This window comes from Amblyomma maculatum, chromosome 9 (genome assembly GCF_055883805.1).
Source record: "Amblyomma maculatum isolate TAMU_Amacu chromosome 9, ASM5588380v1, whole genome shotgun sequence".
In the NCBI taxonomy this organism is placed as follows: Eukaryota; Metazoa; Arthropoda; class Arachnida; order Ixodida; family Ixodidae; genus Amblyomma; species Amblyomma maculatum.
Window position 1 is genome coordinate 66,667,669 of NC_139352.1, and position 23,364 is coordinate 66,691,032.

At 45.8% G+C, this 23,364-nt stretch overlaps 2 protein-coding genes across 3 annotated transcripts; both read right to left on the reverse strand.

The window, feature by feature from the left end:
• Positions 1-339: 339 nt before the first annotated feature.
• LOC146179277 (uncharacterized) lies at positions 340-5,893 on the reverse strand. Its single transcript, XM_084578943.1, has 2 exons — positions 5,584-5,893; positions 340-2,074 (listed from the first exon to the last, which is right to left on the reverse strand). The coding sequence occupies exon 2, from the start codon at positions 2,063-2,065 to the stop codon at positions 671-673; it is 1,395 nt and encodes a 464-aa protein (XP_084435069.1). The 5' UTR covers positions 2,066-2,074; positions 5,584-5,893; the 3' UTR covers positions 340-670.
• A 4,952-nt stretch (positions 5,894-10,845) lies between these two features.
• LOC146179278 (uncharacterized) lies at positions 10,846-17,821 on the reverse strand. 2 transcript variants are annotated; one of them, XM_084578945.1, is made up of 3 exons: positions 17,667-17,821; positions 17,191-17,274; positions 10,846-12,956 (listed from the first exon to the last, which is right to left on the reverse strand). In XM_084578945.1, exon 3 carries the CDS (start codon positions 12,942-12,944, stop codon positions 10,890-10,892), a length of 2,055 nt encoding a protein of 684 aa, XP_084435071.1. In that variant the 5' UTR covers positions 12,945-12,956; positions 17,191-17,274; positions 17,667-17,821; the 3' UTR covers positions 10,846-10,889. The 2 variants fall into 2 exon arrangements, with proteins under 2 accessions (XP_084435071.1, XP_084435070.1); XM_084578944.1 differs by having other exon boundaries at positions 17,191-17,305.
• Positions 17,822-23,364: the final 5,543 nt, after the last annotated feature.

Consider the following 23,364-nt stretch of genomic DNA (forward strand, 5'->3'; position numbering starts at 1 on the left):
AATTTATTATCACCGGTTTTACACGATGCCTGGCATACGCCGTTCCGCTTCTTGCACCATGCGTTTGCATTCTTCTGGAGCCCTGCCAGAAGCAGCCGCCACTGAATCGAGGAAAGAGTCACACATGGAAAGAAGACGAAGCGCTTGCATCGACTCGATGTCCACACTGGATTTCAACACGCACTCCACCGCACGGTTGAGAAGCGATTGATTTCTGTTTAAAGCGCACAGAAGAGGGTACGTTTTCAATGTGGGAGAACAGTCAAACTCCAAAGAAAGGAACACAAAGTTGTCTTTTAATGCGTGCGCCAGCGATTGGAAGGCTTTGCGGCTAAGGTTGCAAGATTTGAACTTCAGTCGATGTAAGGTTCGGTTGGTACGCAGTAATTTCTTGAGTGCCTTGACATCCTGAGTAGTGTAGAGGTGGTGATGAAACACCGCTTCGTGCAGAGTATTGTTCTGGGAAACGCCATAGATCATTTGCGTAACAACGCAGTTCCGTCGGCTGACTCTCCCTAGAGTAAACTTCTTCAGGGAATGAGTCATTTCCAGAAGAGAGGTTAAAGCTTTAACACAATCTGCTGCAAGTGTGTCTGGGCACGTAATGACCAGTTCCGTAAGCAAAGGATAGTTCACAAGTGATGCGTAACACCACCGTGCTACACTATAACTACTGCATGGCGTGCTCTGTCCAGGCAAGACTCAGTCTAGAGCAGCTGTGGTCATCATCTTGCGGTATGCATATAGCCCACTGCTCAAGCTCACGCGAGTTCCACGCCACATGAAGACGTTCGCACACGCTTGCTGTGAGAAGAAATGGTGGCATCCATTTTTCAGACACTGAAATGTCTCCTAGACGCACAGACTCGACTGTGTCGTTTCGTGCAAGAGATTTAACAAAGGTTGACAAAACATCTTCAGTTAATCTGCAGTTGGACACATCAAGACGCTTTAATGAAGTGTTCTTTTTTAGAGCTTTAGCTAATACTCGGGCTCCGAGGTCACTGATCGGGTTGTCTGAAAGATACAGTTCTTGGAGTACATTGTTTTCCTGCAAGACTTCTGCGATGACTATTGCACAACTGTTCGTCAAGAAGGTTTGGACTAGTTTCAGACACTTGAGGCTGGTGTTTGTGCGCAATGCCTGAAAGCCGTCCCACAATGTAGAGTTAGATAAATCATGTGAGTACAGAAGTGAGAGCTCCTGAAGAGTGGTGTTGTCTTTTAGGGCGCCGAGTATGATACCAGCAACATCTTCGCTCAGGTATGACACAGACAATTTTTGTAGTGTTGTGTTACCCTTCAAAGCTGTCGCAAGAAGGATAGCTCTTGAAGATGACATTAGGGTCCCTTGCATTTCGAGCACGTTCAGGCGGGAAGAATTGCCAACAGCTCGTAACAGCTTCGATGCTGTTCTCCTGGACATACCATTCCAGGCGACCAAGCGATCCACTGCACCGCTCCTAATTGTGCTGGCGACGTTTTGCAAGGCCGTGTTGGAGGTCACAAAGTTTTGGATGTCCAAAGATTTGAGTTGAAGAGACAGACTTGCTAGCGTAGAAGCCAGGACACTAAACACGTGTATTCCATGCCAAACATCCCACACATGAGTAGTGTCTATTTGGATCTGCTCCAGACCTTTGTTAGCCCTCAACGCTTTGCAAAGCAGCGTGGGAAAATTGGTTAGGAAAACTACTGTGCCGGCGAGCTCTAGTCGTCTGATGCAGCGATGACTTCTGAGAAGCCAATACGCCAGTATGGCACTCTCGAGAAAAGAACTCTCGTTGTCCTCTTCATCATTTGAAACACTGCTCATTGTAAACGCGCCAGGTTCATGCTCCACAACCTGAACTGAGACTGTGCAAAGAACATTGTTGAAATCAGGCAAATGCCGGGCTATCCAGCATGCAGTATGGTGCATTGTACTGCCGCAACGTGCATTTAGGTCCACGCCACGGTGATGGAACAGGGCCAATAAGCTCTTGACCTTGACAGACACCCGTGTGGAATCCAAGCAGTGGATTTCCTTTCCAATGCTACCAAGATCACTCTGCGCCATCTTCATGAAGTTTTTCTGGAATGAAAACAAGAGTTCCCTCAACCATCAATCGAAGGCATGAAAAGAAAGAACATGATGAGAAAACAGAGCAAATTCACATGGGGATCTAGAAGGGGACAGATGACGTTAACTAATCCGTGCTCAATCGCCCTACTGTACATTGCTGCAAGGTTTGAAAAACCAGGCTATTAAAATCGTACCCTCTAAAGATGTAGTCAGGAAACCACGCAGTTTAAAAGACGACATGGCCGGTCTCGAGGGAGAGCGCGCCGCGTGCTCTCCCTCGAGACCGGCCGTGAAGACGAGAACAGTGGCTGATGGTCGACTGGACGGCAGGCATATCACGCAATATTTTTGCGAGCTGACGTGTCCAAGAACTGATTGAGGCAGAAAGCCACGGCTAAGAATTGGACTAAACCATTGTAGTATCGCTCGGTGAAGAAGAGCAGATAGGTATGGTGCTAAAATGGATTGCGACAAGTCAACATTTAGCAGACACACACAGCGGAAGATCTGCAAATAAGCGCTAGCTACTACAGAACTAAAGATCGCTAACTAAAGCGATATTGCTATCCTTATATATTCACATTACACGGCTGCGATTGTTTTCTGCTGGCTGTGGCCATGTAGCTACGACAGCCAACGCTAGACAGGGGCACAATACTAGGTTGTTCTTCGTTCTTTTGAGAATCAAAATGCTCATTACCATTAAATTCACCGGTTGCGTTGTACAGATGTTTGAAGCAGCTTTTAGTAGAGAAGAATTTTGGATTGGAAAACATTTGTTGCCAGTATTGAGCTCTGTGTGGGTACTATGCTAGATGGCTTCGTGTCCGTAGCTCTTGGTTACTTTGTGAGCCAACTCACTGGTCCGGACTTGCGTCAACGTATTAAATGACATCAAAGCGAACTGAACAGTTTTGTTCGCTGATTTTCTTAAAGGAACAGCTGCCCGAATTCAGCGCCACGGGTTTGCGGCCATCTCAGTTAGACCAGAATATGGTGCTCTGCTCGTAGCACTCTCAACTGTCATTCATGAAAAAACGCAGTTCAAATAAAGCGAACGATAAACACACACGCGAGCACATTTGACGTTTGCTACATGCAGCTTTGATCATCCAGAATTAGCTGGGAAGAACCACTACTGTGGAATTTCATCTCATTTCATATAAATAGATGTCGTATCGGTCTCCATGCGGCGAACTTCGTTTAAAACAAGCTTGACCCAGAAAAAAAGAAAAACTCAGGAAATAAAAAATAAGAAAGAATTCGTCAGCGTTTTTTTTTTTTTTTGTATATATATTGTGTGCGTCGTCTTGTGCCAAGCAAAATGCTATCGTGTTTAAGGCAATTGGGAGTAGAGGAGATGGAGTGCTCGACGGACCAAATGCACACGAAGCACGTAACAATCGTACGGCTACCTGGCCTGAAGGTAACATAGAAGAAGCTTGGTATCTATAAGAGGTTAGAGTAGATATGCGACGCAACATACTATCGCGAAGATTTTGCCGTTGTTTACAGCAGCATTGTGCAGCAGCCGCAGTTAACTGCACGCCACCATCTTTACATGATATACGTTGTCAGGTTCAAACCTTGTTCATCGGCCAGATTCGGCAAGTATAAATCATCTGGCAACCATCAAATACTTTGACGATGACGGCAATCATGCGCTCACCACTCTCCTAGAAGGTTTCTTCTTTTAGCCACTATAACCACTGTCTAAGGTCAGTCTAATGTCACGTGGTGGTGACAATGCCGAAAGCAACAGATGAAGAGAAAGGTTGCTATTGAATGAAATCGTAATTGGGCTGACTTGCGCCCGCAAAATAACTAAGCAATTTAGCGGCGGTGATAATAGGAAGCGTGCTTGTCGGTCTTCGATCTAAGAATGCCCGCATAATTCGGAAGCGCCCAATTCAAAGCATAGAGAGGAAAGGGATGCCCGTTCAGCCAATGCATTTGAACGGTGACCGCGTGACTGTCGGCATCATCATCATTAACTTTGTCATCACATTGTTTGATGGTTGCCAGATGACCCCATGTGGTCAAAATTTCTGGAGTGCTCCACTACGGCGTCTCTCATAGCCTGAGCCGCTTTGGGACGTTAAACCCCACAAAAACCAAAAACCAAACCTGGCCGATGAACAAGGTTTGAACCTGCATGGCAACGTAGTTCATGTGAAGATGCAGCGTGCGATTTACTCTCGGCTGCTGCACATTAGCTGCTGTAAATAACGGCAGAATCGTCGCGTCTGGAGCATTTTTGATGTTATGTCGCGTCGTGTATCTGCTGTAACTTCATATAGGCGTCAAGCTTCTTCTGTTGTTATCTTAAGACCGCCAACTAGCCCTTTGATTGTAACGCGTTTCTTATCCATTTCGTCTGTCGAGCACACGCACCTGCTCTTGCTCCCGATTGCCTGTGGCTGCCGGGCTTATTCTGTATACGCCAAATGGTACTTGCGTGTGTGATTGATTACTGTTCACCATTTGCCCTGTGCTCTTTCATGAGTGCTGAGAATGCTGCGAGCAGAACAGCAAGTTTTGGCCTAACTGAGACGGTAAACCCGTGGCGCTGAACCACCTGCTGAGCTGTTCCTGTAAGGAAATCAGTGAATATAAAAACCTTTAGTTTGCTTGGTGTCATTTGTCTCAGAAACGATTTTACTCGCACGCACTGCAGTCCATAGTGCACGTATAGCTCTCGCTGTGAAAGGTCAAACCTGTCATGAAATTCGTAAATCTAAGCGTAATGCGTTGCGTTTGCTCACACGTGCGTCTGTTTAGAGCTTTTGCCTTGCATATACGTACGAAGGTTCCATCACGATTCATGAGAGCGCAAGCGGTTCTTTGTTATGAACGGTTCCTAATTGAAATTTCAAACCGAAGCTCAAATATCGTCTGTTCGCGAACATGTTTTACAAACGTTCTACATCAACTCCTTATGTCCCAAACAGTGCCTGAAAAGTGTTTATAAACTTGAAAAAAAAAAAAAATGCATAAACGTTTTGCAAAGCTAAGTCATCTATCGCAGTTAGAACTCATATTTGACTAAGCGAGAGAGAAAAAAAAAACTATACTGGCGACGCGTCGATGAGTTTGATGACGGCGGCACTACTTGTGGGAACCTCTTCTCGGTCTCAGCTTTACGGCTTTACTCCTCCTTCCCTCCCCCTCCCTTCCTTTGATTTAAAGTCGGCGTAGAACCATCTATATAACCGGCCAATGGAGCCTGGGAAAATATGGAACGATACGAAAATAGTTGTGCTCCGCTTCGATCACTAGGGAAAAATCCCGGCGCATCTTCCGCTAAAAAGAAAGTAATAAAGCTGCGTCTCGCGACATCGAGCATGAACAAGATCGTTCCGTACCCTACAATCACAGTGATAAGGTCGCGCACGTGCTGGCAACTGTTGAAAACAACAAAATAGAGCTTTCAGTGATTAGCGGCAATGTTAACCCTATATGTCTCAAACGGACGAGGGAGAGCAAAAAAAAACGAGCTCGGGAACTACGAAACTCACGTGGAACAAGAGCAGGCCACACCCGACATTGCACACGGTTGAGTCAGCTGAGTAGGCCGTATTTTAACCTAAGGTACCTCGATGTCAGCGCTGCCGTTCCCAATGTCAGTTGAGCTTGCGAGTAGCAATAGGCGTAACAAACACAAGTAGTACTCTTTCCCGCATGGACCGCAGCAGATCGCAGATCGCTGCACACTGCCATTTTCACGTTTCTACGTACTCGTAAAAACGCTCGCCAACGCTCGCGACCACGCTCGCGAACGCACGACAGAACGCGGCCACGCGTCTACACGCGCGCGTACTCCTGTTGAGACGCCCTTGCTCCATATTTGATCGTATTCGTGCTCCATAAACAGCTACACTCTTGCCATCTGTGTGCTCAAAGTAGCACTCCACGCGCCTCCGAGATCAGTAGTCGCGCTTTCTTCGTAATACTTACAGAGGGAATCGCTTATCCGCTTGTGGTGCTGATGTAGTATGCGACAGCCGTACGCATACAGCTGAGCAGCTTTCGGCTCCTCTCAGTTTAATTATCGTCGTTGTATGCACCGTAGCGTGACTAAAGTTACAACCCACTCGAACGAGTAGATATCCCAAAAAAAGTTGCACTGACCCTTATAAGGCGAAAGCCTTCCTCCGCTCAACAGTGGCTTGCGAAGAATGTGATTGTTCGCGGAATGTGTGACCATAAGGCAAAAGAGTGTGGGAAGGTAGGGTATATGAGGAGGACGTGAAGAAAGTTTCCCGGTTTCACCGCAGAGCTTGAAAAAAAAAAAAGAAAAAAAAAAGAACAGCCCAGCGCTCGGCCAGGACGACCGCATCATCGGTCTACTGCGTCAGCTGACGAGCCGCGGCTACCGGGGTTCTTTCAATCCACGGAGGCCGCCTGCAAGCAACTGGCCGCCTTCCTCATCGATCGTCCTGTCATACATTGCGGGCGCTGCGACCGCCGTCAGCTCAAGCGCTTACTCGAGGCCAACTGCACCCAACATACACTTTTAAGCTGCTTGGAATAATTGTATTTTGATGTTTCAGCTTGGTGCACTGCATCAGGCTATAACCTTAAAAAAAGCTTTAATTGCATGGATGTGCACATCTGATGTGAAAATTCAACGCTTGTCTCTTGCCTTTTCAACCACTTCCCTGAGTCTGTTGTAGTCAACATAAAAAAAGTGAAAGAGACGACAACCGGGGCATACAATGAAGATGTTTTCTGCAAGGACTGCTTTCTGCAGCGTGCGTGGGTAATATAACATTCATCTCAGGCATCGGCAAAAATAATCAAATGCACGCACGCTAACGCATTAAGCAAAGTAATTGTTCTCTATGGTTAGTGCATGGAAAATATTAATATCTAAAATTACTGTACGTTATTTTGCATCACAAAACACATCCGTCTCGCAGCAACAGCGATTACTCATAAGCATTGCGTGTTTTTTCTTTTAAGTTCCTCGCGATGATATCCGAGGCACGGTACGTGTGCAGCCTGATGAGAAAAGTATGAGCGTGAATATACTGCAATCAAATTAAAGGGCAAACAGAGATGTTTCCTAACCTCTGCCCCATTTCTGGGACACCACGTGTAATTTCGAGACAATTGTGGGACAATTATAACATGCTGTTATGCACACGTTGACGGGAGTGGCCTATGCTTCCGTTCAGTGGCAAACACTTGCCTCTAAGTTTTTTCCTGTGCTCGCATCCACTAGATAAAAACTACATAGAAAACCAGTGAGCTGCGTAATTGAAAATAATGAAGTGGGTGATGGAAAAATGTTGATATTGATATTGCCTACCGCTGTCCAACTCCTGACGCCACCAAGTGGCCGAACGTCTTGGCACGTGGCTGAGCGTAGTCCTCGTCTCTCTCGAGCTTCGCTTGATTAAAAGGGCCAGCTCAGCTGTTCTGCTGCTTGCTACGTGTGTTGGTGACGGTCTTCGTGCGTGCCACGATGACCTTTCTTCCGGCCATTTTTTGTGTTTCTGATGTTTTTCATTTTGTATAACGGTCCCATCAACTCACCCACTCCTGTAAGAGCCTACCAAGGCTTACAGTATGCTTAAATAAATAAAAAAAATAAATCTCGGTTTTTCTTGCACATTGGCACGGATACGCCGAAAGTACTACTGGCCCAGGCTAGCTGCCGTTGTGCACAGCTACGTCCGTACCTGCTGTGAGTGTCAGCGGCGGAAGACACCGCCCATTAAACCAGCTGGGCTCCTGCAGCCTATCGACCCCCCCGAAATTCCCCTTTCAGCAGGTCGGCATGGACTTACTGGGCCCATTCCCGAAGTCCTCCATGGGTAACAGGTATATAGCGGTTGTCAATGACTACCTCAGCCGCTACTGTAAGACCAAGGCCATTCCCCATGGTACCGCAGAGGACGTTGCACATTTCTTCATTCACAACATTGCACTCCGTCACGGTGCCTCAACAGTCGTCTTAACTGACAGGGGAACCTCGTTTACGTCGGAACTCACGAGCGAGGTCCTTCGACTCAGTGGCACCACCCACCTCAAGACAACAGCCTATCATCCTCTAACTAATGGACTGACTGAGCGGCTTAACAAGACAATTGCTGATATGATTTTTATGTATTTAGACGACGATCATGGAAACTGGGACCGAATTCTGCCGTACATCACGTTCGCATACAACACTGCCCTCCAGGAAACTACACGCTTCATTCCGTTTCATTTGGTTCATGAAGGCGAACCCTTGACTATGCTGGATGCCATGCTTCTTCCGGATTCTGCTCCCTCCACTCTCGTGGGGACTGACCAATTTATTCGTGACGCAGATGCTGCACACCAATTTGCCCGACAGCGAATTCGGCACCAACAAGTACACGACGCCCAACGCTACAACCTGCGACACCGAGAGATGACACACGCCCGGCGACCAAGTCTGGGTATGGAGCCCAATACGGTTGCGAGGGCGCTCTGAAAAGCTTCTGCGGCGTTACTTTGGACCCTACGAGGTGCTCCGTCGCCTCAGCGCGGTGAACTACGAGGTGTTACCACAAGGTACTGTCCGCTCCTCTCGGCAGCCGAAGTCTGAAATAGTTCACGTTGCCAGAATGAAGCCATATTACAATCGTTAAACCGTTTTAGGGTCCAAACCAGAGCCAGAGACTCTCCCGCATAACTTGCACCGCTTTTCTATGGTTCCCCTACGCTTGCGGCATCGATGCCACACCGCTGTCCATCTTCTGGCGCCACCAAGTGGCCGAATGTCTTGGCACGTGGCTGAGCGTTGTCCTCATTTCTCTCGAGCTTCACTTGATTAAAAGGGCCAGCTCGGTTGTTCTGCTGCTTGCTACGTGTGTTGGTGACAATATAAAGTTTTGGCTCTAAAGATTAACCGGTGCTCGCGGATATTAAAATGTACAAAAAAACAATGACGGCCACAATCTTGCCGCTGAGGGAGGACCTGCGCATATATTGATAGCAATGGTGCTGTTACAAAATATGTGAAAAAATTGCGTTGATATACGCTTGCTGAGAAACTGTCCGAAATTTTTGTGTATGTTTTTAAACAAAATGGGACCTGTCCTATAAATGAAGAACAGGACAAAATAAACCAAGAAAAGAAAGGAAAATGAATGTGCAGAGGTTTTTCACCCCTAACACGCCCCGCCCCAATTGTTCGTGCGAAGACCGGGCCCCCTTCTGAAGAAAGTTATTCTGGCTACGGCATTGCTCAGGTTGCGCTTCTGCATAGTACTCTGTGAAGAGGACTGAACGACGTCCTTGATTTTTAGCTGTGGAACATTCGTTAATTTTGGCAGTAAAAGAAATGAAATTAATCTCTCTCGGCTTTTGAAATTAAGTCTCCTGGCTAAGGTACAGCCCCAGTGGGACAGGTGGTAGTAAAAAAGTAATTGGGAAGGCTTTTGAAGGCTTCACACACACACACACACACACACACACACACACACACACACACACACACACACACACACACACACACACACACACACACACACACACACACACACACACACACACACACACACACACACACACACACACACACACACACACACACACACACACACACACACACACACACACACACACACACACACACACACACACACACACACACACACACACACACACACACACACACACACACACACACACACACACACACACACACACACACACACACACACACACACACACACACACACACACACACACACACACACTCACACACACACACACACGCACGCACGCACGCACGCACGCACGCACGCACGCACGCACGCACGCACGCACGCACGCACGCACGCACGCACACACACACACACACACACACACACACACACACACACACACACACACACACACACACACACACACACACACACACACACACACACACACACACACACACACACACACACACACACACACACACACAGACAGAGTTCTGAGATAATATATATATATATATATATAGCGAAGTGTTGGACTCGACGTTTCGACCAGAAGCTGGCCTTCATCAGGAGTGCGAATGTAAGCGATGCGGGTGGATTTAAAGGCGAAGAGCGGAAAAGAAACAGGTGCGGCGAAGAGGCAAAGAGGGAAAGAAGGCTTAGCAGGAGGAAAGTACAATGGTATTGTTGGGGTAAAAGGCAGGTACAGATGGGGAGTGAAAAATATCGCAGAACTGCCAGTTGTGGGCAATAAGGCGGTGTTGAAATAAAACAGGCCAACTATTTAGTCCCATATTGCCCAAACTCATAAATGTTCGCAGAAAATAGGAAATAACTTTTTTTTTTTTACTTCGGAAAGCAACATATAATTGAATTACAGCATTTATACTCACCGAGTTCAAAGTGGCCTGCTTGTCTACTCAATCGTATGTCTCTGCTGGGGAATTTTATTTTGGTCCAAAGATGAAATTCATTTTTTCTTTGATAAATTTGCTTCGAGAGACAAATTTGTGTTTAGATGACTGGCAGCCGCCTTGTCGAAACATTTCTCAAAAGAGAGAAGCTGAATGCCACCTTTTGATGATTCACTGCTGGCACTGAGCCTGGAATTTCAGAAATAGAAATACATCCCCTGTCCAGGCGATTGGCGAAGCTCCATTTCTCTCTTTGCAGATGAGAATTATAAGAAAATTTCTCATTCAATAAGAAGGCTAGATGTGCTCTACACATGACTGGAGAAAAGGCTTGCCTCCTCTGCCAGCATCGTCAGTCGAACCTGACCACCCACTTTAAATGTACTATGTACTCTTGTCGTGCGTAAGAAGAAAACTTTATTATTCACACACTCACAAATTGAGTCAGGTATGAGCTTTAAGGCGATTCACTGCTTCAAGAATAAGCTGTCTGGATTCTTCGTGCGTCTTTCCCGACGGTTCACTGACTGCGTCGAGAAGCGATTCACACGTGGACAGGAGTCGGAGGGCTCGCAGCGACTCGCCGTCACCGGAGCAGTTGAGTACGCAATCCACTGCTCGGCTCAGGAGCGATCGATTCCGGTTTAAGGCATTCACGAGTGGGTACATGTCAAAATAACCAGAACCATAAGTGAACTCAAGAGTGAGAAGAACAAAGTTATCCCTGATAGCCCGAGACAACGAGAGGAGAGCATTGTGTCCGAAAGAGTGTGACCTGAATTTCAAAGTCTGCAAAGTTCGGTTTCCACGCAGTAAAGCATTCAGAGCTTTTAGCTCTGTCTGCCCACTAACAGTGTATAGAAAAGCCGCCTCGACAACGCTCTTGTTACGAACAAGACCACGTATAACCGCGATCGTAAATCCGAAAGAGATTCCCGATTCTTCCACGCCAAGCTTTTTCAAGGAGTTCGTTGATTCCAGAATGGCTACAAAGGCACTGGTGCACTCTGGCTCGACAACGCTGCGAGAGTCGATGACCAGCTCAGTGCAGACAGCAAAACTCGAGCTTGCATTGGAGAAAAAGTTTGCGACAGCCGCAGAATTGATGCTATGCGTCCAGCCAACGTATGTTCTAATGAAGCGGTAGCTTTCATTGTTTAGACAGGCTCTCCAGTGTTCCAGACCAGAAGTGTTCAGCGCCACGCGAAGCCGGGCATACACATTTGCTGTGAGAGTCGAGGGTGGAGTCCAGTCTGGAGGAACATCAACGTTATCGAGACGCACGTACTCAAGCGTGCTGTTCTTTGCCAGAGCTTCTGCAAAACTCGACATGGCCTCTACTGTCAGTTTGCAGTAGGACATGTCTAGACGCTGTAAAGAGGAATTGACTTCCAGGGCCTTGGCCACAGCGCACCCACCGAGATCACCAATCGGATTTACCGAGAGGCACAACTCCTGGAGTGTGTTGTTTTGGTGAAGTATGTCGGCGATTACCAGAGCGACGCTGTTGGGTAGTGCTAGGTTCTCGAGCTTGAGGTACCTGAGCCCTTTATTTGCACCCAGGGCTTGAAAGCCGTCCCACATACCGGACTGAGGAGGACCGAACATAGTTGAGAGCGATAGCTGTTGTAAAGTGTTGTTATGCTGGAGACAACCAAGGATAATGCCAAGTACGTCGTCACCAAGCAAGCCAATCGTCACTTTCCGTAGCACTTTGTTCTGTTTTAACGCTTGGGCGAGAAGAATAGCGTTCGACCTCGAGAACTTTTGGCAGGCAGCAATTTCCAGAGCTGTCAGGTTTGACGAAAGGCCCGCGGCATGAAAGAGTTTGTTTGCAGTTGCGCCTGTCATGAGACTCGACAAAACTAGATGATGTAGCTGACCATCCCTTAGCGCATCAGTAATGTTCGCCGTTGCTGTCTCGTCCATAAGGATATGCGGAATGTCCAGAGACTCGAACCGATGCCACTGCTTCGCGATCGACGAAGGAAGAAGAGCACTCCCTTGTGTTGGCTGCCGCGAGTCATCGGTACTGAGACGGTGATCTTTGACATCCGCATGACTTTTGCTGTCTTGCAGAGCCTCGCGTAGCAACGAAGGAAAATTGACGGCAAGCACCGCCTTTTCGCCAAGGTGAAGTCGCGTGATACAGAGATGACGTTTCAGAAGATAGTAAACTAGAATGGCACCATCGAGATATTGGCTGTCTGGGTGCTTGTCTTCTACGTCGTTTTTGAGTATGCTTCTCAAAGTAAATGCGCCAGGAGCATGTTCCGTGATCTGCATAGATATAGTCCAGAGGACTTTGTTCAAGGGGTCTAAGTGCCATGCTATCCAGCAGCTTGCGGAACCTGCAGCGTGTCTGCAGGAAGCACGGAGGTCCGTGCCGCTGTCCTTGAGACCGCCAAATACTTTTCTGACTCTTGCTAGGAGCAAAGTGCTATTCAGTGTACGAAGTTTCTGTGTCACTGCGTTGATATCTTTGGAGTCGGGCTGCATCTCCTTGATATCCTGCAGTGGTAAAACCGGTAGATATTTGAGTCACCAGGCCGCACAAATTAGCAACAAGAAACATGCAATCAAATTAATGTGGATGCAAAGCCCCGTAGAAGGTACTGTTAATTTACCCAGGAATATCTCTGCAATAATGTTCAGAGCTCATCAGAATTCCCTCAGTCACGGCATGCACAAAAGCGTGCGCCGATTGTTGTGTTCGTATTGGTTACAGCGGTTACAATATGCCGCGAACGTCTGGAGTGTATATGTTTGTATTCGAGATGATCATAGTGGACCCATTTTAATCCTGGTGTACAAAGCCAAGAGATAAAATCATTTTTAAATATAGACGGCCCCGCGTTTCTCTAAGTGCCGGCTTGTTTATGGAACATATGTCTATTCGTTCACTTGTTTCCACACTATGGCGTTTTTCAAACCTCTTAAATAAAGCAGGGTTGCTTAAATCATGATCATCAGTGCCACTTGAAACGCAAACAAGACTTGTAAAATGGGAACAACAAAACGAGGGGATCTTTTTGAGAGAAGAATTATGGAGGGCTTCGTTTTACCTTGCGCAGACCTCTGCGTGCATGTGTTAATGGACCGGCCTGTACATCTGTGTTAGGTATTATTTTCATGTACTTTGTTTCAAGTTCCTTCTATTGAGTTGGCGTTTTATTTTAAGATTACAGTCCATCACACTTTCTTAGTTTCGCCACGTGCATTGCACACTTTGAAAAGAAAGCGATTTCGGAGATTGCCGTGCAGGCACCAAATACTGAAACACGTCTCCGATGGAGCAACCACTTTGTAATGGCGATAATGACAAGACATGGAAGAGCCGAGTGAATGCTGATAAATGCTGTATAATTTCTAGGCCTTTTTTTTTTTTTTTTTTTTTGCTTGCGTCTAGTTGCGGTAGCAGCCGCAATGCATTGTGCTGAACATATGCGAGGAAAATTTTAAGCTGAACTTGCTGGTTCATAGTTTTAACAGGATTTTTAAAGCGCTACAGGATGACAGGAAGAGGAGAAAGAAACACAGGACGGCGCTATTGTGAGGATCGATCTCATAATGCCAAGGTTGCATGTGGTTTTGACTTTTAATATATTTATTCTACCACCTTTTTGCAATCTGTGCTGAGCCCTGTTGAGCAGAGCCGCTGGATAAAGAAAAAAGCAATTGTCGCAGTGGAACAGAAGCCGAATTAAATGGTCAAACAAATGAACGCGACACAAATGGAACATTTAGGAAGTGATGTTTCGGAAGTGATGCTACCTGCTTGTGAAGGACAGAAAATGTGAATAGCAATTCTGTCTTTATTACTTGTGCATATTTAATGTGCGTGTAATGAGGGGCCACATATGAGAGGTGAGGAGTGGAATATTTCATTATGTGTTTGTTAGAAATAAAAGATGAATAGGGAACTCGAAAAATGGCCCTGATTAATTTAGCTAAGGTAAATGCTACTAAGGTGCACGTTTTTTAGCTTTGCTTATCTTGGTTTACCTATGAGGACTCTTAAAGTACCCGAGAAGGTAATGAGAAAGCACTGGAGCCCTGTATATGAAATGCCCTTTATCTTTAATGTTCTGTCTTTGCCTGAAAGGTCCGAGGTAAGGGGGATATTTCTGCCTCTTTCCCTCCTCCCAGCAGTGGTAGGTAGTAGCGGTTTTACATTTAATTCAGTTACAGTTAGCTTGAAATAAAATAAATTCACAGTGGCAGGTGGCTGTTGGCAGGTTTTTTTATGACAGGCTTCAGCCGTACATAACGACTTTTATGGAAGTGACACATGAAGTGCTGCCGGAAAAGAAACAAAATAAAATAAAACTAATATTCCATTCGCGTGATGGCATCACCGCAAAACGACAATGTAAAGGACTGACCAGGGGTATTATGCTGATAAATACACAGTTGTGAATTAGTAGGCAGGCGCTACCAGAAAGCCCCATCCAGTCACCAGTCAAAAAACAACTTCAATGACAGCATAGCTCACTTAAGAGGAACATGAAAAATGTCAGGCTGTTAAGATTGCCACCCAGCACCAGCAGGTGGCGCATAGATAAACGAGAGAAGACGTCACAGCCTCAACCACACATCTACCACCCTTATCTTCCAATAAAATCGAAGTCGAGCTCGGTTCATCGCGTATGTGCCGCTTGTGTGGGTTGACTCCTGGCATTAAAATTCCTGGCCGTTGTATCTGGTTACAAGTATCACTGAGTATGTGACCATTATAATAGAGCATTTAGCTCATTCCCAACCGCGGAAAGTCTGCCAGCATAATGGAAACTGACGTCAGTGTTCTGATGTGATGGCGCTAACGGATTCGTGCGGAAAATTTGGCGTCGACCGAGTTATGAGCTAAAAATCACGAGCGCGGCGGGTGGCAGGTGGTATATAGTCGGCCAGTGACATGCAGGGCTTTCATGGGCCGGCGAGCTGTGTTTCGTCCCGAGAACACGTGACATGGAGTTAACAGGACCTAACATATCTCGGATAACTTGGACCATGAGTCATACAGGCTACCCATAGGGACGTACTTCATCCCTAGACAGACATATTGTATAGTGCCTGATTAAAGCGAGGCTTTACTTGCCGAATGATCTCGCAGATAGTGCTCTCAGCTTCTAACTGTATGCTATTGAGTATGACTGAGACAACAGAGAAAAAAAAATTAAGGGATTCGCGGTTAAGCTAGCATCACCCTCATCGGCACAATTCATCGGCCCAATATTGGAAAGTGGTTGCAGTGCACTGGCCCTTTGTAGAGCCGGGCGTTGCCAACGTAGTACCAATATTGGGCTTGTGGATTGTGATGCTTGGGAAAGTGCGTGTACGTGCACAAGGGTCCGCAAGCGGAACCGCCGGCGGAAGCAATTAGAGCGGTCGTGTAATAACCGCGGAGCTCAAGTTCGAGCCATAATTTTTTTTGGGGGGGTCAAAATTCAATGAGATTAAAGGTTAGTCGAAAACATCGAAGTGAAGCCAAGTAAATGCGAAAGTATAGTGACATCAGCATAGCTAATGTGTTTCGTGCGATATAAAATTTCATTTGCAAAATCCTATACTCTAGATTTAGACATAATTTTAACAAAACTTTAAAAGTGTATCAAAGAGAAAAAATTCAAATAACTTGCGAATAAATAAAATGGTTGCCAATCGAGTAACAAATACTTCTGAATATTTATAGGTTGTAAAGTTTCTGTCTAGAAAGCGGTCAATTTAATGCTTACACGGTTCAACACAATTTTGAGCAAAACCTTCAAGTTCACCCTTCGCAGCGAATACGCTATCTGATTTTGCTCAAATGATGCGGAAGCCCTGCAGGCATGGCAAATAACAACGTTAACGCGAATATCGGTTTCAAAACGGCAGTCAAGTTAATTGAAAGAGGCCCAAATGAGAAACAAACCCAGGAGCTTCTACAGAGGTTCTCAGCTTGTTGCCGGGCCTTCTTAGCCCTCTGAGCTTAAGCCATTTAATGAGGCAGCATCGCTAAAGTTTGTGTTATCTAGATCGTCGAAAAAAACAAGCTTGGAAGAGGCTGTTTTCAATGTCTACGCTCCGCCGTTATCGTGAGCGGTTAAAAATTAGGCGCCCACCGGTAGCTACCAGAGACGCAACTCAATCGCTCACCTCGGGGAAAAATATAAAGAGAGGAGCAAACCAGTTTTTCAGCTTCCCTTAAGAACGCGCAGCATTTTGGTAAAGAACAGCAGAGCGCGTTTGAAACTTACGCCCGCATCCACCTACCTGGTTTAAGAGGGTCAGCGCAGTACAGGAAAATAGTTATGTCACTTGACTATAAGTGAAACGATCAGATGCTCCCATGCATCCATTTTTGAAACGCTTTCTGGCTTAGCATGAAATGACTGTGTGTTTCTTTCTTTATATTTGCAGTGCGCATCGAAGACACTGACAATAATAATGTGCCCCGCTACTCGACGAAACCGAACGTGCTTGAAGAAAGTAAATTTAATGCAAAAGCAAGATACACAACATATGGGCCTATGTCTGTGACACTTTTTGAGGATCCTTGTTCGAGTACATGCAATTCGCTACTAGGTTATTCACTGACCACTTAATTTGTGTCCCTATGACGTCATGCACATTCATTAAAATACTACGTACGTTGCGTGTTATTTTACATACACTCATTAACGTACAGCCGTAAGCTACCGCTTAACGTGAAATACCACCAGACACAGATATAAAGAAAGCTCCGCTTTAATCAGGTACTCACCCTCCAATCTCGATGGAGAAGCCCGATCTGGCAGCAGCGTCTGCGAATTCGGTCATGTCACGTGGTCTCCTGACGTCACGAAACCTGGCGACCAATCATAGCTCAGCCAAGGAACCTGCAACTACCTAGGTTCAGAAGCGTGCTCGGAGTTTTGCGCATACAATGCCAGCAACGCCCGCGCCAAATTTGATTGAGTACGTGGTATTTAAAGCTGTCGTTTTAAAATGTGACTGTGATAGCTTAACACACCATTAAGTTAAGGGTGACTATAATATGCGCGGGCTGGACAACGATGAAAAACTCCGCGTTGAGACCAAAACGTAACTCCCGCGAAAGTCTGAACGAAGCGTTCGGGAAATGTTTTTGTTAGCCGGGAAAGGTATGAGGCGGCGGCTGCCCTCCGTCGTCTCCCCTTGGCGCCGCCGCTGAATAACACACACGATCAATAAGACAAGGGGAGAAAGTGACATACTTACAAGAAGGCAAGATCTCGTCATATGGATACAATGTATTTTTTCAGTCGTCAAACACAAGTCTCTGACGTATATAAAAGGAGCCAGCAGCCAACTGCACAGAAAACACTTGCAACTTCAACAAATGCGCCCCATCTTGTCCTCCTATCTCTCGACAAACCCTGACTGCAGCACTGCAGTGTCACACTGGCCACTCTGCTGTGACCTGCATCGCTCTCTGGTGTCTGTAAGCGAGAGCGCTATTTGATGCCTCCGAGATTACAGGACTGGCGCGTCTGCGAATAGCGGAGAAAAGCAGCTGATGGACATTTGTTCCAAAGCTCATCGAAGACGTTCGGGGGCGCTGTCGGCGAGATCTCGAACTGTTGGGCAGCTGCTTGATTCCTGACGCAAGCTGAAAAAACAAAAACGAAACAGCAGCGCTAGCAGTGTGCCGCATTTGGCGCATTGACGTACTTGTCGAATGCTTTTGTTACTTATATTTCCTGCTCAGTACAAGTTTTCAATGCTGCGATTAATACATTCTTCAGCTAAGCGGATAACAGTCGCCCACTCCCGAACTCGCACGTAGATTGAGAGGGATGAAAGGGCGACGCAGATGCCAGAGTCTCGCTTTATCAGTCTTCAGAAAAGTACCCCAGTATACGAAAACAGCACTTTAGAGATGCATGGCTACGGGAGAAATGACATTAGTGCACAATTCTTCCTACGGAATGAAATTCTGCGATCAGGAAGCAGGCGTATACTGCTGCCATATATATGATATAAGAGCAAATTAAAAATACGCCTTCATTGATTTTATGCTCTCTGCCGGCAAAGTTTTGGTAACAAAGGATGCAGCTTTGCGCTGGCGTAAAACACACACACACACACACACACACACACACACACACACACACACACACACACACACACACACACACACACACACACACACACACACACACACACACACACACACACACACACACACACACACACACACACACACACACACACACACACACACACACACACACACACACACACACACACACACACACACACACACACACACACACACACACACACACACACACACACACACACACACACACACACACACACACACACACACACACACACACACACACACACACACACACACACACACACACACACACACACACACACACTAATCTTACTAGCGAGGAATCTTACTAAATTTGGAATTCGATGAGTCTGAGCATGGGAAGACCATCGCCTCGTGGATTATAATTTCTTCGATTTGAGCACACCATCGGAGGACTATTGCTCCGATGCTTTGCGATAACCCAGCCCATAGAGTATTCGCAACATATGCAAATAATTACCTGCGTAGCAAATGTAAAGCGCAGCGGCCAGAGATTCAGTAATGACGACACTGTCATTGCCACCGTACTGTGGAGCGTTATGATTTTTAGAATAGGGGAACCCAGCCTGTTAGCGGGAGAGGGTAATAGTGGGACGATAATGCGCATGCGCGAAATACTGTGATGAATGGGTTAGGGGTGCGGCAATTTCTCTGAGCACGCGCACTCGCTCTCTGCTATTACGCAATTCTCCTAACTTATATAGTTCCCCTATTCGAAGACTCTCTAATGTAAGGAATGCGAGCTGTAGTAAACCCACTGCATTGCATCCTTACTAGTTATGGAAGCGCCGCAATCGCAGAGTCTATGTAATAGAGTCCGAGGTGGTACGTCCGACCTTAGGCGTCAATACCACAGTATTTCTGCTAATCACTGTAATTCGAATCCATTTCTGTTCGTGAACGTTTATTAGAGATATCTAGGTAGCAATGCACCTAAAGTTCATTTTTTTTTTCTCGAAGATTGCTCATTCAAAATATTTGGAATTCATAACGAATGCAGCCGTATATCTTCTTCACTTATATTACTTTTCAATTGAATTTTCGGTCAAATAACAAGCTTGGCGCTGTCGTTGAACGAAGACATGTGCCTTCTTTGTAACAACTGTTTTCTTCACTATCTAACACGGGCGGGAACGCACTCTTCACACCAGCCTCAAATTGCAGCGACTGCCAGGATTCAGATTGACTGTTTCACATCTTTTAAACATCTACCTATGGTTCAATACATGCTTCCCTTTAGCCTCCTCTATAGCGATTGAGGGCTTTAATTTCCATTGATTTATCAATCTTTATGGTCTGCTAAATGACTTTGTATAGATGTACCCTACGTTTTGGTTTCAATTGCAGGCTATACTTTGTCTTTCGGTTTATCTATAGCTCTCTACAGACTCTTTTATGACTTACTATAGAGTGCTAAGAACTCTGTTGTAACCATGCGGTATGCGTTTATTGCTGTATTTCCTGTTTTTGTCAGAAACCTGTATAACTGCCTAATCACTGTGCAAGCTGAGCTATTTATTATGTGAGCTTTTCGTAGTAATATATCATGTTGTTCGATTTCAATATATGACTACCGTTGCCAGATGGGAAGGGGACTGGACACCCGAAAGCAAGCGCCTTGCCCCTGAGTCACGGGATGTACCGCCTACAGTTCCCTGCCTTCAAACAAATGTTTCGGCACTTTCTACTTCAAGAAACCACGTGAAGCATGACTATTTATCTAAGTGTTTTAAATTTATAGCTTCTGAGGAATTCAACTCTTTATAGGCTGTACAGAGAACTGCATGATTGCCGATGCAAACTGCTGGTCACGTGTCTGACAATTAATCACAGGGGACCTCTGGGAGAAAGCCACGGAAGATTGAAATGTTAATTCGATAAATATCGAAGTTATATCTCTAGCCGGGAAAAATGCAACAGCTAGAAGAGCATTAACTGGTTCACTGGACTCTATTTGATATCAAGAAAATAGAAATGGACATGGACAGTATACGCTACAGGAAGTTGACACACGCAGGAAGGTGACACACTCAAGAGGTCCCTCAAGCAATTTAAGGGATTCCAAGTGTGACGAAGCTAGCAGCGGGTGGCAGGCAATCAGGTAGGCGAATGTGAAAAGGAAGTATATGGAAATAAGGAAGCCAGGACATGTATAATGGGGAGCATATGGGAGAAGCCTGCTCTGGAAGCAGTTAGGCCCATCAGTAATGCCTAAAGAGTTAGATTGCGTTTAGTCTGCACGTGCAGAATTGAGTTGCAGTCACGATCGATGTAATCATAGCCCCTCCCTTGCCCTTTTCTTACCCGCACACTCTGGTTTCGGAGTTATAAACTAAGAGGTTGGACCTTCTCCGCCTTGTGCCTCCCTTCAGCCCCTTTACACACTGCATCTCTAGTAGTTACCCTGAGTTTAGTTACCTCATACAAAATATTGCCACCGGTTTAGCGATGACTGAATCGAGATAGATGAGTGGTTTTGTGTGGATTATTGTTTGTTTTTAAGTTCTGCATAAACGGTAATTACTAACGAGGTGTATAGTGAGTGGAGTACAGTTGTACTCTATACAAGCTAGCCAACGACATGTGACTCTATGCTATAGTGTAAAGTTTAATTTTAACCACATCATTTAACCACACAAGTTCAATTTTAACCACACTATACTCCAGTGAAATTCAACCCGACATAGGTTGTCCAATCATATATGTCTTCATGCCGTAGCGTATACAGTTCAAATTTTAGTCACAAATAACTAATTAGGACCTGCGAAGAGCCCAGAAGAATTGTCGTCGATACAAGCTATCCTCCAATATATGACGATGTTGCAGCGTAAACCTCAAGCTATAATCTTACTAATTATGTAATTAATTACGACGCGCAATTAGTAAAGCTCAGTAATACTCGACATACGCTATCCAACGATGTAACACTTGTGTTGCTATGTTATACTTGTCGTAACCTACTAAAAGATATAAAGCTTGTGTTTCAATGGCTTGACTCGAAAGTTTGATACTGAGGCTGAGCTGAAGGCCAATCGGGCGCATTCAGCTGGTGCTCTACATTTGCACTTTATAATCAAATTCAGCTTTCAAGAAAACAACTGTCCAAGTAACTCTATCACTTCACGATGAACGCCTCAAGCGCACTATGGGGGGAGAGAGAGAGAGAGAGAGAGAGAGAGAGAGAGAGAGAGAGAGAGAGAGAGAGAGAGAGAGAGAGAGAGAGAGAGAGAGAGAGAGAGAGAGAGAGAGAGAGAGAGAGAGGTGTTCAAGTGAAGGGCTCTTGAATTATTTGAACCATTTGAATTTTTTTAGCCTACGCCAACACTGCAGAACTGATACAAGTTCTGAAATCTGCGCCCAGCTGTGCGGGGTTGCATGTTCATGGGAGGCTGCACTGGATACAACTGCAGCCTGCAAGCTGCGAGCGTTAGCTGAAGCGCACTGACAGCGCCCTCGTGACTCCCAATAAAAGCGAACAGTATCCGAGATGGAAAAGCAAGTCGCACAATGTTGAGCACGGCCCACGCACGTGGCAAAAGAAAGGAAAGACAGTGAAAAACGAACACCAATATGCCAGTTTAAATACCTATACTCGTTGGTTCCGATGGGGCAGATTTTCTGCATGTAGAAGCTCATGCACCTATCCAAAATAGTTTTTTTTGCATTTTTTTTTTCATCCACGACGAGTAAGTCATTCCATCACTAGAAATCTTTGTTCTGTGTAATTCGAACCAACGTGGGGCATAAAGCTCGCGAAACAGAGCGAGAGAAATGAATGAGACGTCAGACAAACAAGCGGTTACTGTTCCATTTCCTCATGTGGGCCGACAGCGATGGAGTGGGACATTTAGCGTTGTGAATGCAGAAAATAAGAAAATAAAGGTGGGATTCACACCATCTGCTTCGTCCGGCGTAGGCTGTCTAGCTGCTCGTGAACTGTGCGTCGTATCGCTCCTGGCGGGACCCGCGTCCGCTGTCGCTTAGTCATGTCCCGCATTCACTGAAGCGCCGCGATGGAAGGATATCAACATGCGGTGAGGGATACTGGATTACTTTTTTGCACTTATCTTTGTATACTTGCGTATACACTTCGAAGAGCGCCGCATCGCGATACCTATATATGCAGATAAGTTGATAGTTGTTGGTGGAGAGTATTTTACACCACAACATTCAGTTAGTTGCCTTAAAGACTAACTATTTCGGTGGCATTACATAAGAGTTCAGTGACTAAATAAGCAGGGGCTTGCGGAAAGGTGTAATCGGTTTACATGAGTGATAAAAAGCTAAAATTTATGTAGGTGGTGATGATTGCAGCGACGTTATACGGAAACCCGATGGTCGATTTTAAGAGGGAACATGGTGCTGTTTCGCGATTTAGGGCCCCGTTGGAGATTAAAACCGGCATGGAGCGTGTGCTTGGCGTTCACGATATGCTGTTGAACGCTGAGTTGTAAAGGAGAGAGAAAGGGAGAAAAAAATGGAAATACTGGTTCATTGAGCAGTACGTGTCTACCCTGCACTTGGAGGTGGAGATTTCGGTTGTGTTGGAGAAAGAAATCGGGTCACTCCTGTTCGTGGTGTCGGATCCGGAAAATAAATTGGGATCACCTGAAAACTTGCCCCGAACCAACGCTATAAGCTATGATGCGCCGTAGTGGTGAGCTGCTCCAGTTAAAATCCGCCCACCTGAGCCTCTTTTACATGCGCTCAAGTTTCAGTATACGTAAAGTCTTTGTCAAAAAGTATACAGCCCAGAGGTTTTCCTTTTAAGCCCTGTAACGTGGGTCGTATCGCAACACTGGCGTTCAA